The sequence below is a fragment of the Dermacentor silvarum genome, unplaced genomic scaffold (assembly GCF_013339745.2).
Source record: "Dermacentor silvarum isolate Dsil-2018 unplaced genomic scaffold, BIME_Dsil_1.4 Seq593, whole genome shotgun sequence".
Lineage (NCBI taxonomy): Eukaryota > Metazoa > Arthropoda > Arachnida > Ixodida > Ixodidae > Dermacentor > Dermacentor silvarum.
In genome coordinates, this window is record NW_023606483.1 from 26041 (window position 1) to 40001 (window position 13961).

At 44.9% G+C, this 13961-nt stretch overlaps 1 protein-coding gene across 1 annotated transcript in view; it reads right to left on the reverse strand.

Annotated features, from left to right (window-relative positions):
* Window positions 1–11704, reverse strand: part of LOC119435279 (inositol 1,4,5-trisphosphate receptor-like) — a gene marked incomplete at its 3' end in the record, with an annotated part of 37013 nt that extends 25309 nt beyond the window's left edge. The window contains exons 1-5 of the mRNA XM_037702193.2: window positions 11452–11704; window positions 8697–9074; window positions 6317–6541; window positions 3584–4017; window positions 2685–2852 (exon numbers count right to left, since the gene is read on the reverse strand). Of these exons, the coding sequence (XP_037558121.2) occupies window positions 2685–2852; window positions 3584–4017; window positions 6317–6541; window positions 8697–9074; window positions 11452–11685 (1439 nt within the window). The remainder of the gene's footprint in view (window positions 1–2684; window positions 2853–3583; window positions 4018–6316; window positions 6542–8696; window positions 9075–11451) is intronic.
* Window positions 11705–13961: the final 2257 nt, after the last annotated feature.

Below are 13961 nucleotides of genomic sequence, written 5' to 3' on the forward strand. Positions count from 1 at the left end.
AAAAGCTAAGCAGAGCTTTGGTTTTCCGGTATGCAAGCTGCCTTACCAGCCAAGCCAGCACTACAACCTTTGTTACTTCATGATGCTGACTAAGGTTACTGGTACACTATCTTGCATATGATGGTGGCCCAATATGAAAAGGAACACTTGATTTGCGTTCAATACACATAATTTTGCTCATCCTTATGCTGAAATTGGAAAAGTACCACGAGACTGACAATTCATCATGAGAAATATGTTGCAGGTAGTAGTAGCAGAAAGTGTGATGCGATCTTTATGCCTGCAGAAACCATTATTTTAGCGCAAATCAAATGTTCATATTGGTGCACAGCATCTGCAGAGCTCGCCTGCATCACCCTTACTTTTGCCAATGCTGTTAATACAGCAGAACATCGGTGCGTCATTGCCTCACAATGCAGACAACATTGAATGGCAGAATAAGTATGTGAAGAAACTGAGCAAGGCCCATCTTAAAGAATGCCCAAAGCAAAGAACCATGCAGTCCATGTGCCATATGCTGTATTGTGATAGCCACCTGAACATCCAGCAACCTCACAATGCATGGCATGTGGCACTTTACCATGATTTCGTCCATCCATAACCTAGAAATAAAAATGCGTAGTTGTCGCCTGCCACTCCCGTTTAACATTACAGCAATAAAATGGAAAATCTTTTGTCTGCATAAAACAGAGGGAAGGAACCACCTTGCACAAACGTAAGATGTGAACCAGCGAAAACACTTTTCCTCGAATGTTTATTTTGTGTCATGACCACTTATTTTCATTGTCCACTCCCAATGGGACCTCGACTCGTGTAAGTAATCTCTCGTTATAACGAAGCTAGTGGGACTGCGAAAAAATTTGTTATAAGCGGTAATTCGATAAGCGACCACTCAAGAAAAGCTAAAGCAATCATGCTTTAATTGCACCACAGCTGCGAGGAAGTCAAAATAGAATGTATTCAGTGAACTTTTTTCAGGTGAAAAAAAGGCAATGAGCTTTGGCTGTTTCAAGTTCTTACCGGGAGCTAGCAACCCCTGCTCAAATTTGACCAAGCAATGCACGAAGCCGTGGTCGGCACCCTTGCATTCAACCTTATTTTGCAGCAAGCGTAGGTACTCCCATGTCTGCACCATAGTTGGCACTTCACGTAGCTCTTCCTCCGCCGCCTCTTCGTCCTTGTCAGGGCCACCAACAGTGTCAATTATCTCTGCATCAATTGCTGGGGTGACCACGGGAGCAGCAGCGTCAGCAAATGCAAATGTCTCGAAGTCACCTTCTACCTCTTAGCCAGGAATTTTATGAGCAGCCTTGTACAGATCACTGCAAGTCCAGTCATCGTCAGGCTGGTCATGGAGGGATGCGGAGGTCACGGAAGACTACGAGAGCATCGCGCTAGAAACCAATGCCGTGGCTCGAATCTGAGGTTGTGTTTGTTGTGCTCAAAAAACGATTAGCCGCTCATCGTGGGTACGCAGTGCGATCGTGAAAACTGAACGGTTTTGCAGTAGGGGCTTTGCATGATCACTGGACAACTTTTTTCCAGAGGTGTGCAGCCGTGAAGTTTGCAAGATGGGTTTTTCGGCGCCCCGTTGTCGACAACACTGTGCTAATTCTACGTTTCGAGTGTCGGTGTTTGCACACCGTTGCGTCTGCGCCATTGACAAATATCTTGGAACAAAATTCAATGACCCTACCAAGCATTTAGACCATTTGTCTAAAGTCGGATGGCGTCAATCGAGCATGACCAGCTCGAGAAAATCGCTGGGGAAACATCAGCTTGCATTGACCCACCATGTTGACAGCCTGACTCGCCGCTAGAAACGCTCGGATTTTGGTGTTTTCGGCAAGTTATCGGTCGACTTGCACCATCAAAAGTGCAACGAAGCTAGGGGCGGTGTTTCATTGCGATGCAAGTCGATTATGGTGAGCAGCAAGCAAATTTCTAGACGGGCTTCCCCAAAGTCATCTTCCCAATTTGTTAATGTAGCTCCTCGCGTCGAGCATGGCACTTACAATCGGAGGAACACTTCTTTTGTACTTTTTGGCACGTTTCAGCACCAGAAGTGCTCTTTAGAGCGGTAAAACATTGCTCTTCGAGCGCACCCCATGGAATGCTATGGCACAAGTCTGCCCCGCAGCCTTTTGGCCACTTTTAAGCATCCAAGAGACCGCGGTTTTCTAGCATCGCAAAGCGTCACGAAAACATTATTTTCATGTGGATTCTGTCACGGGGGACACCAGCGATGTGATTGCGACTGAGATTAACGGTTCGGGCATGCTGCACCATGGAATTTGACAGCTTCCATTCACTCCACAGTAAACAGCTGGGAGCACTCAGCTCTCGCTTGGCTTGTTACTTTTGTGGCCTGTTCTGTGCCTGCATGAGACTAATTCGTCGGCAGTATTAATTTGACACTGTATGCACAAAAGAGTCGCCGCCGCCGCTCAGCGGCGGCGATGCCTCCGCTCGCCACTTCGCTCTAAGCTGGTCAAGCTCTTCGTGCGCTTCGAGTAACGCGGCTTAAAATGCATACGTTTAAGTCGGGACTGGGAGAAATTTAGAATAAAGCGATATTTAAAATAAAGCGATTTGGTTATAACGAGGGATTACTGTATTTGTAGTTGTGTTATTTTGATCTGGCCAAGATCGTTGGCTGTTAACAGCTGCCACCCCAGCCTAACCTGTAGTAGTCGAGCGTGGCTCGTGCACTCAGACACTCCGTGTCCTGTGCCAACTCCACGATGCTGCGCGCCTCCCGGCCGCTGTCCCACAGAAGCAGCACCTGCTCCTCCACAGCCAAGGTGGGTGGGCCCCCTTCCATCTCCAGCTCAACCTGGCTGCGGACCACCCTGCACACAGTGAGAAGGTCCCTCTCTTTACGACACTCACACAATTCTCACTATTGCACAGCAGTGGAGATGGTTAGGTTAGAAACTGCAATGCAGTGTTTCAAGGTTTTAATGCGAAGCATTGTTAGGATAGATGCACGGGCTTCTTTCATTCGTCTTTCGTTATGTCCAGCTAATGTTCAACACTAAGAACACAAAAGCATGTGTGTCCAATGGTTGGTTTCAAACCCAAGTCCCCCAGCCCAGCAGCCGATGCTCTACCCATTAGGTCACAGACACATGCACAGCTCAACAGAATAAAGTTACCAGCTCTTCTCTCGAGCAAGCGTGCACTTTCAAACACTTGGCCACATGTGTCACGTCACATTTGTAAATATGAGATCACTCTAATTTCCCCTAGCAGGAGTGCAAAAATTTTGAAATTAAATTCTGGGATTTTACGTGTCAAATTCAAAATCTCATTATGAGGCTCACCATAGTGGGAGACTCCGGATTAATTTTAGCCACTGGGGGTACTTTAACATGCACTTAAACCTAATAAGTACACATGTTTTTGCATTTCACCCCCATCGAAATGCGGCCACCGCAGCATCAATGGTGGATTATGCATTTTCCTCACTAGTCTGACGTATCGCGCTCTGCACTCCAGCTGGTGTTGCGTTCCCTCAATTGCAGCTTCGATGATATAACACCTAGGTGTCAACAAGAAATGCATCTCCTGTAGATCCTACCTGGTTTCAATAAGGATGTCAGCATTGTGGGGTGAAAGCACAGCCTTGCAGATGAGCTCCTGGGTGACAGGGATGGCCTGCTTGTTGGAAATGCAGAGGTCTGAAAGGTAGTCGAGAAAACGACTCTCCCTGTTTTGGCGCACCAAACTGACAAATGTCTCGATTTCAGCCGCAGTAATGTGCTTCTCAAGAAGCTTGCGGTTGCTGTGCAACAGCGCAGTGATGGTGTCTTCGGCCAGCACATCATAGCCAATCTGCTTCTGCATGAACCCAAACCACTTGGCAATGTACTCCTGGTTCTTGCGGTAGTCCTGCTGGGACAGTCTCAGGATACGATAGCAGAGACGGCACATGTGCTTGTAAGGTGCATAGCGCGGGTCTGCAAGGTCCTCCATGCGCAGCAGTGGGCCCTGCCCATTGTCTGTGAATGGCGCCTGTTAATCAATAGGCCAAGACATGAGATTGCATATCACATCTGCAAAGTTGTAGGAATACTTCGCACACAGAAATCAACGCGAAATTTGTAGTGCTTTGCTAGGCAATGGAATCAATTCATTTTCTGCAGAATTTGCAAGACACTGATATAACATTCACAAATCTCCATGTCATTATATATGTAAAAGCTAGATCCTTAACTGAAAATACTTTTACACCAAATGTAATGCAACAAATAGAGAATGTGACTCCCTGCCAACGACGATAGTTTTTCCAACTTTCAAATCAGACTAAAAGAATGAAACAATAATGCTTTGTTTCCATTACCCCACAGAATTAGAGAAACTGGGCAACCAGGATAACAGGCAAGTTTTCATTAGCATTACTTGAGCAAGCCTCAGACAATAAGAATGGTTGAGGTGAAAAAAAAATATGACTACCACCACAGCATAGAAGCCAGCTTCTGAACGCTGTGGCTGCAACCCAGGCACCGTCTTCTCTCCTATTTTTACTTGGACGTCATGCCCTGTCACAGAACCCTTCAATAAACTGGGGAAGGTCTGACTGACCTCGCTGCTTCGATAGTAGCAATGGACCTATTTCATAGTTAATGAGAGCTTTCCTGTGAGGCAGTTTGCCAAACTAATGGCGATATACCTAGTCATTATTGCAAACAGTGGGTACATACACAGCTTGCTTGTCATACAACACAAAAAGAAATGCAGACATGTCTCTAGCAATGAAACTATGCAAGAGGCAAGTCCCAGAATGTGCAGCTAGCATGTTGTCTTCATTTGAACCAAGACCAGTGCCGCCATTAGTCGAGCAAATGTGGAGTGCAGAGAAGCTCACTTGTAAACTAGGAAAAGGGTCTATTCTGTGAACTTCCCTAATACCCATAAGTTTATCCAAGTACACTGATGGCATGTGGACCAGTAAGGATGTGACAATAAAGCTTGTCTGCTTAACTTCTTACATGACTTGACATGACACAATATGGTGTTAGTAGTTGTGCCAATAAACACTATTGCAAATCATCATACCATATTGGTGAAGCAGCGCACTGACCAGGACAAAGTGGAGAGACACAAGAATACACGACACTGGGTATTCTTGTGTCTCTCCACTTTGTCTCTCCACTTTGTCCTGGTCAGTGCGCTGTTTCACCAATATGGTATGATGATGAATCACCAACTCGACCAACTTTCCACATTACTGAACTACAGTTAAACCTGCTTACAACGAACCTCCATATAACAAATTCCTTAATATAACGAAGTTTTTCTATTCCCCGCCGTTACTCCATAGAAGCACATGTATTTCAGACCTCTACGTAACGAAGTGGCAGCGGGAGACCCCCTCAAAATAACGCATTTTCCCCGCCAACAACCTAGAGATTTCGCCCCAAATTTTTTCATTTTTGTGCAAGCAGCAACCAGAAGCACCTTCTCCGCCGCGACGAAGTGCGAAGCGGCGACGTCGCGCTTGGCGCGCTCGAATTCACGGTGACTTCGAGGCAAGAGTGAGCGCAAGTGTGCGTGCGTGCGAGCGTGCATGAGGCGGGCCTGCATCCCTCGACCCGGCGATCTTGCCGCCGTGGGCGTGACCTTTCCCCTCCCTTCATTCATTCAAACCTGATCCCGCCGCTTGCTGCAGCTGGCCTAGCCCGCCAAGCCGGCACTCTCCTTTTCCAGTTGATTTTGCTGAAGAAACAAAAAATTTTTTTTTTTTTAACGTGCTGGCAGCGCCACTCTTTGGTTATTGCGCAAGTCTCTGCGCTTCACTTCACTAACCTGACACTAGGTGACACTATACGACGCTACGACGCCATCGTGGCGCTCGCTCTTCATTTTCGACGCCTCGCGCTTGTGCGAAACGACACGCGTCCACGCATCCAGTACATGGTGTGACATTCCAAGGATGAGCGATTCCAAAGCATGAGGGGCGCAGTACTGTAAAGGATTTTTTTTCCCTCTCTTTTGGTCACAGAAAACGGGTGCGCATTACAATCGAGGGCGCGTTAGAATCGAGTAAATACGGTAAGCATTTCTTTTTCGAATTTTTGTGCCGAACCTGCATATAACAAAGTCCTCTTTAAAACGAAGTTTTTCGGGAATTTGACAATTTCGTTATATCCAGGTTTAACTGTATTATAAATATTGCTTAACTTCTGTGCTAACTGATAAGAACTTTCGCATTTTATTGTACAGCCTATAAACTTGTCTCAGAATAAATGTTACTCTATGGAAAACTTCGTAACAGAGACTTTGAGGCTGCAAAAGTACAATGAAGGAGCACCTGCAAGATGTGGAACAGCTGCCGAAGCACATTCTGCTCACGCAGCAGCTTTTGACGTTCCCGGTTCGGTTTGGTCACAACTAGCTCGAGAGGGTCGGACTTGTTTGGATCTCCCTCACGACTGGCCGTGAAATAGATGACTTCCTGAAGCAGTTGAAGCAGCGAACGACGCTCCGTGACACCTGCACGGCCACTTTCCAAAGCACCAACCAGCGTCTGCAAAACCTAGACATGACATGACAAGCAGGGCTACAGAAACAGCACTGATAGCAGTGTCACATCACACTTCCAAGTGAAAGGCAATATTTAACACATGATATAATGGCAACCCACAATGTACTATGTGCTGCAGTACTGTGGATGTTAGGTTTCCTGATACCTGGATTTCTCTGAATTATACATTTTCTGATAAGAAAACTGAGTTGGAACCTAAACACATGCACATAAACCCAAAAACAGGAGGCAAACACAAATCTCACACAGTATAAGGATACCACTGACATGTGCATTGGGTGTTAAGGAGATTATCGACGGTTGTAATCCTAAAGTAGAACCCAGGATGAAGAAAAGGAAGTACAGGTGTCAACTTTCAAATGAAGGTTTCATGGAACATCGCTTTATCTGAACAATCCATCATTTGCCCCATTCGATTCCAGCCCAATGCGGGTTTTTTTTTTTTTTCCAATATAACAGCAGCAGGATTGTTCATGTGAAGCAAGAGGTACCATGATTTCCTAAACGGCCGTGGTAGGCAGTTTGAATCTGCACAATTCTTCCACCTAACCCAGCTGCTCGGTACAAGAGGATCCAAATGGTAACCTCTAATCGTCAGTATGGTTATCTATTGTGTTGCAGGCAGGAGTGCACGAGCATAAAAATTGTTTAATATAAATCGAATACGAATACTTAGCCTCAAATATCAAATAATGATGTCCACATGCATTTATTAGCAAGTTTAGTTAGTATTTTAACAGTTTGGAACACCAAAATTACATTGTCAAGGGTACAAAATGGGCTAGTAAGCCATTATTCTAAAATACTGTGTATTTGACTCATGTTTACTTGAAAAATTGAGCAATTCCCACTAGTGTGTTCTCGCCAACCTGTGCCTTATTATACAGCATGAAATGCCTGTAAACTCAGAGGTATTTGACCCTGCACCAGACATCACTCATCGCATTTGTTGTCAACCAACAAGCTCGGGAGTGGGGGTGGCATTGCAAAAGTAACAAATGAGCAAGGCAAAAGGTGCGTTCACACCTAACCAAAACGTAATGGTGCTGTACTGTTTGCTATTACCATTGCTTATAAAAGAACTGGAAGAACATTGTCCTATCATTTTCCTATGATTTATGCCTCAACAAAGCAGGGCTTCTGCAGCACAGGTTATGCAGCAAGCCCCTTCTGTTGTTTTCCTTCAGTGTTAGACATCTGACCGACTCACTGTTGCCAAGGTACTGCACTTGCAAGAATATAACGCAACCAATAATATAATGCGAGGTATACTACATCATACAACAGGAAGAACGGAGAGAGAACCTTCAAGTGTATGAAAAAAAAATGTTTTGATTATAACTCAAGTAAACATGTCTAATGCATCCATACTTGCTTAGAATAGCACCTTTAAGCATACGGCGATGCAAGCAGGCATTGTGGTAATGCCCATCACTGAAAGCCCATTACCTGCAATATCTGTACTACAAGTCTCAGATCTCGATCAAGCGTGCATTGCGGTAAAGAATCGGTCATTGCTCTATCCTGAAATGCTGTAACAGGCATGCGATACGCTGCACAGAGGTGCGACACGGGCATGCAGCAGGGAGCTGGCATATTTGCATAGTGAAGCCACGTGGATGGACATCGATGATAAGGATGTGCCCATTGGACCTATACTCACGGAAAGAGCAATTGCAGTTGGATTCTTTCGCACAGTCACTCCCATCCTCTTTAGCTGTGCTCCAAGTGCACCCTCGCTGTCCACAAACCCATGCCCCTTACTACTGAGAGGCTGGCTTCCCCGTATAACCTAGGCGTCCAATCACTGAGCGCACTTTACATGCAACCTTTCACCAGTAGCAGGAAATCATCATAAAATTCAGCACAATATCAGACATATTCTTAGATTAGATAGACAAAAAAAAACGGTAGGTACCGTGTTTGCTCCACCACAGCCAGCAACATATTCAATTTGGTTCGAATATTCGTATCCTAATCGAATATTCAAAAATTTTTAATATTAAATATGTTATTTACATTATTTACATATAAAATATACATATATAGTAAATATTAGATATATAATACTGGATGGTATTCGAAATTTTCAAATATTCGCACACCTTTAATTGCAGGGCTTTAAGCCTTGCACAAAAGCACCCACCTGGCAAGCGTCATTGGCAAAGTCAAGATCCCGCACTTCAGAAGCTGACACTGGCACCACTGCAAAGGCCTCCCGATCCTCTTTGGCCGGCGCACATCCCAGGCGCCACATAACGGGCCGTTCCTCATCTCGGTCAATAGGAATGGCTGTGCTGTGCACCCAGGTGTTGGTGCACAAGTGGCGCAAGCGCACATAGGAAGACTGGGGCACCAGGTCATCAGCACGGGAGAGTGTGGTCGCATCCAGCTCAAAGATGGAGGCAATGTCGCTACTCTGTGGCACAGCTACGAGGCAGTACACGGGGCTCCCTGGTGGGCCCCGCAGCTTGGCCCGTGTTGGGTCAGGGGTCGGGTCTTCATCCACCTCAGCAGCTAGATACTGCAACACATGATGTCATACACGCATGAAATTAAGCATACAGTTCTTAGCCGATAGATTTCTTATTAACTGGATACAAAGCTGCTCTTGCTGCCTAAACTTTAGTCAATATGCAGGGGGTGCAGTTGATTAGAACATAAATTTTCACAAGTTTAAGGCCCAGGTTCAAGTTAAGGTTTATTCAGCAACTGATTACAGAGAGAATACAGTATTAGTATTACAGTCGGAGGTCCCAAAGCTCAAGAACTGTCGGGGAGACCGCCTAACACAACGTGTGCTGCTAAAGCACCTTTTTTTTCTTCCATCTCTTAATTTTACCTCTGACATAGCAACATTGGTTCTCCACAAGAAAAGTAGAAAATTACCTATCAAGAAAGGGGTCAAGCAGGGAAACACAATCTCTCCCATGCTATTCACTGCATGCTTAGAAGTATTCAAGCATTTAGACTGGGAAGGCTTAGGAGTGAGGATCAACAACGAATATCTCAGCAGCCTTCAGTTTGCAGATGACATTGTCCTGTTCAGCAACAATGGGGACGAATTACAACAAATTATTAAGGACCTTAAGCAAGAAAGTGTAAGAGTGGAGTGAAGGAACAAAAATTCAGGATCGCCAGTCAGCCTCTAGAGTCTGTAAAGGAGTACCGTTTACCTAGGTCAATTACTCACAGTGTGATCATGATCCTGAGAAGACCTGATCATGAGAAATAAATTTACTGAAGAATAAATTACGGCAGGCATTGCTAAATCCTGACTGGGAGCTTACCACTGTCGTTGAAAAGAAAAGTGCACAATGATTGCATTCTACCGGTGCTAACATATGGGGCAGAAACTTGGAGATTGACAAAGAAGCTCGAGAATAAGTTAGGAACTGCACAAATAGCGATGGAACGAAAAATGTTAGACCTAACGTTAAGAGACAGGAAGAGAGCAGTGTGGATCAGAGAGTAAACTGGGATAGGCGATATTCTAACGGACACTGAGAAAAAAATGGAGCTGGGCAGGACATGTAATGCATAGGATGGATAACCAGAGGACCATTAGAGTTACAGAAAGGATACCAAGAGAAGGGAAGCGCAGTCGAGGATAGCAGAAAACTAGGTGGGGTGATGAAGTTAGGAAATTTACAGGCGCAAGTTGGAATCGGCTAGCGCAAGACAGGGGTAATTGGAGGTCACAGGGAGACGCCATTCATCCTGCAGTGGACATAAAAATAGGCTGATAATGATAGCAACATGACAATGATCATTACCAAGAAGCTGCCATGACGACAATCTACAACCATGCTGCAAATGCAGATGGAAAGCCTCTATTAATATAATAATTATTTCACAATGACAGACAATATCGCAACTAGAAAATTCTTTTTCAGTAACCAATACTTATTTTTGTGCAAGAAATGAGTAAAACAATTTTGAAATGCTACCAGCTAAAGTATACCTGTGGTGTTTGGAAGTAGTGCACAAAAAATAAGTGGGAGCATGGTGTGATGAGCACAGAGCACTGAAAAGGTGAAAATGAAATTTTCAAGTGCTTATTTACATAAATGCTTATCCTGTAAAGGAAAAAGCATTGAGCAGGTCATCTGCAATTGTTATTGCACACAATAGAACAAAGAGCCAAGCTCTGTGCATTTCTGCCTATGTCTCGATGTTTATTCTAGTGACCAAGTTCTGAGGCTTTTTATTTTGGAATTGTTCAATTTAGCATGAAAAAATTGATAGGCCGCAGGTGAATTAGATGCAATAATGCTGTTCTGCCATACCCTAACTATGGTTGCAGAATCGACAGCATTTCATCAAGCAGCTCTATGCTCTTTCAAGAGCTTTCATTCCAGCTTCCATAAATGCACAGTCCACATACGGTACGCCCTTATAGCCCTCACTGGCAACCATGAACAATGCTTAGCCAACACAGGAAAAATTACGCAGCTTTGCCTGCAAGGCAAAGCACTGACAGCAATAGCAAGGTATTAGACTATTACATGAAGTAAAAGTACATAGTTTCATGGGCAGTGTAAATTAGTCAACATTCGCTTAATAAGTAAACACATATGGCCCAACACACCATTAGACATACATGAACAGAGCTCACTCAATGACTGTGAGCATTTGCAGTTACAATGCTGGTATGATGAGGAACGCTTAGGAACATCTTCAGCCGGGAGCACACGCTTGTCCCAAATCAAGCATTCCTAACTACCGAACCCTTCACCATTTCAACTGCACTATGCATTCAAAACTCAGCAGATTACGTGGCCTTCAACAATGGGCGTCGTGTAAGGTGTGCGGGAAGACAACGCACATCAAACCGTCAGTTTTCCCGGGCTACCCTGAGCATGTATGGTCGCTATTGTAATAAAAGGTGCCCAACAAACCTGGCCCGTGGCGAGGTGCTTGAGGCGAAAGAGACTATTCCAATGTCCTGCCCCGCCACGACAGGGGTCATGCTGTACCACTTCCACTTCCCACAGGGCTTTGGAGCTGGTGGCTGCTGTTGCAGTGGTGCGTCCTGTGGACCGCAGAAACACATACTGCTTCTTTCGGTACTCATCCATCGTCAGGAATTTCTCCTGCTCCGCATGGAACAGTCGCACCACATCTCCCTGCATGAGTAAACAGAGAGAGTTGAGCTTCTTTTACATTTACGGTCTAGACACACCAGCATCTGCATTGCCCAAAGGCAGCACATAAAAATTTATTCACTTATTTAAGTACACACTGATCGGGAAGCCCAAGCAGGCAATAGAGTGTTTTAGTTTAGCATCTTACCAGTTCGCTCCCCTCCGAGCTGCCTCGCTAAGCCACAGCGGAGCGGCGGTAGATTTTTACATTTTAATTGTGCGTTTAGCGTAGCGGAGCGGACCTTTCATAGTTGCAGCGCCCTCTGGCCAAATTCAGCGTAGTGAAACAAAATACAAAACCGTTTTGTCACTTTTACAAAATAAGACGAATATATATATATATATATATAACTTATTTGTTCATGAAACATCTAGACGGTCGCTTGTAATGCGTTACCGGTCCATTTTATCGCATGAAAAATGAAGCATCGACTTGGTGAACGCCACGTGATAGCCAGCAATGTTACATTCCAAATCCAATCCAATCCTTTTTGATGCCAATGTGCTGGCGACGTTTTTGTTAGCTGTGTTGTTCACTTTATTTCCTTAAATAACCAGTTGGGGGTGTATTACACAAGTTATTCACGCTCACACGACTAGTGCCTCGATGTAAGGGGCCTCAATGCACGCTCGAGAGAGGGCACGCGCATTGACCACCCTCACCAGCGAAATGCAACCGCGACGCTCCGCGCTACGGTTAGGCAGCTTGTAAGCGGACCGTGTTTCTAGCTCCGCTAGCCCGCTTGCGGCTAAGCGGAGGGCGCATGCACATTCACGCTTCCGCTTTGCAGCTAAGCGGAACGTAAAAACGCTAAACTAAAACTGTCTAATGTTGCTGACAGAGATAGCCTCAGCAAATGTTATAAACATAAACAAGAACACAAAACTGTAGTAGCGGAAGCATATACATAAGAGCCTACAGTGTCACACAATATCAGCCAAATAATATTTTTCTGCAAAACACATGAAGAAGCACTACACTCAAATCTGTCTTTAATAAGCTTGAGTACCACGCATAAAACATGAAACAATTTCTAGCTGAGGTGCACTCAGACCCATTATTGGCATTTAACCATGCTGAGGTACTCATGCTTGCAAGTATATACAGTGTCCATGGCTCTTTTTCCATTTTGTTCTAAACCATTACTTTGCGTCATCTTCTTTCTTAACACCATAATCAGCAATCAAACAGCCTCACTGCCACCAGCATTTGTGAAGAAAAACATAATGATGAAAAAATGTGGCCAGACAGCATAGGTGAAGAAAACAGGAAGACATTAGGAACAAGTAGGCGTTATGTCAAGGCCTCCATCAAAGTCTTTCACACCCTTGTGCTGTCTGAGCATACATAATTGCTATTAGCATCATCATATTTATCCCCATCATGACCATCTGTGTGGGTCTCCACACATTTTATGCTGTGCCCTTGCAACAAACCTAACTTTTTGGACAATATTCAAGCCAGCAATATAGAAATTCATAGCATGTAAAGCTTCAGTAACAGGACCAACTTCTATAGGCAGGCCACTTTTGAGCGGTAGTACAGTGGAATCTCGATGATACCGATCACGGCTAATACGAATTTCCGGATGATACGAATTTTTCTGTGATCCCGGCCGAGCCCCATTACTTTGCAACGTGCTAGAGAACAGTTGTTACGAATCGATTTTCAACCCGCGTCGGTTGATATGAATAAACGCCGCCCCACTGACAGCCGCGAGCACTTTCACTCGCACATTCGGTGCGTGGCGAAGATTTTATCGCCCTTGGCCTCATGCTCCACGTCTCATGCTCCTCCTCCGCATCGCCCTCGTTGATCTCCTCTCCCATTGGTGGGTGCACTTCGTTGAGAAGCATGCTCGCTACCGCCCTTGTCGGCGAGATTTTCCCGCAGAAGCTGCATTATAACAGGTATTTTATCTCACGTGGCTGCACTGTAAGTGGTACACGTATACATGGAGTTCTAAGGGAGGGTAAACGGGAGTCGGAAAAGGCCGCGTTGTAGCCAGTTCTGCACTATAAACGGTTACGTTAAAAGTGGTCTATACTGTAAATGCTTTTTACGTGCGTGTGCCTGAGTGAGTTCACCTTCTGACTCTTTAAGTTAGCTAGTTTTAATTGTGTTTCGATGATACGAACTTTGGCTAATACGAATATTTTTTGTGACCCCGTGAGATTCATATCATCAAGATTCCACTGTATTATTATCCTCTGTGCTTAACTAAACTATTCCCTGAGCTCTCTCGTTAATAGTCAGCTAGCAT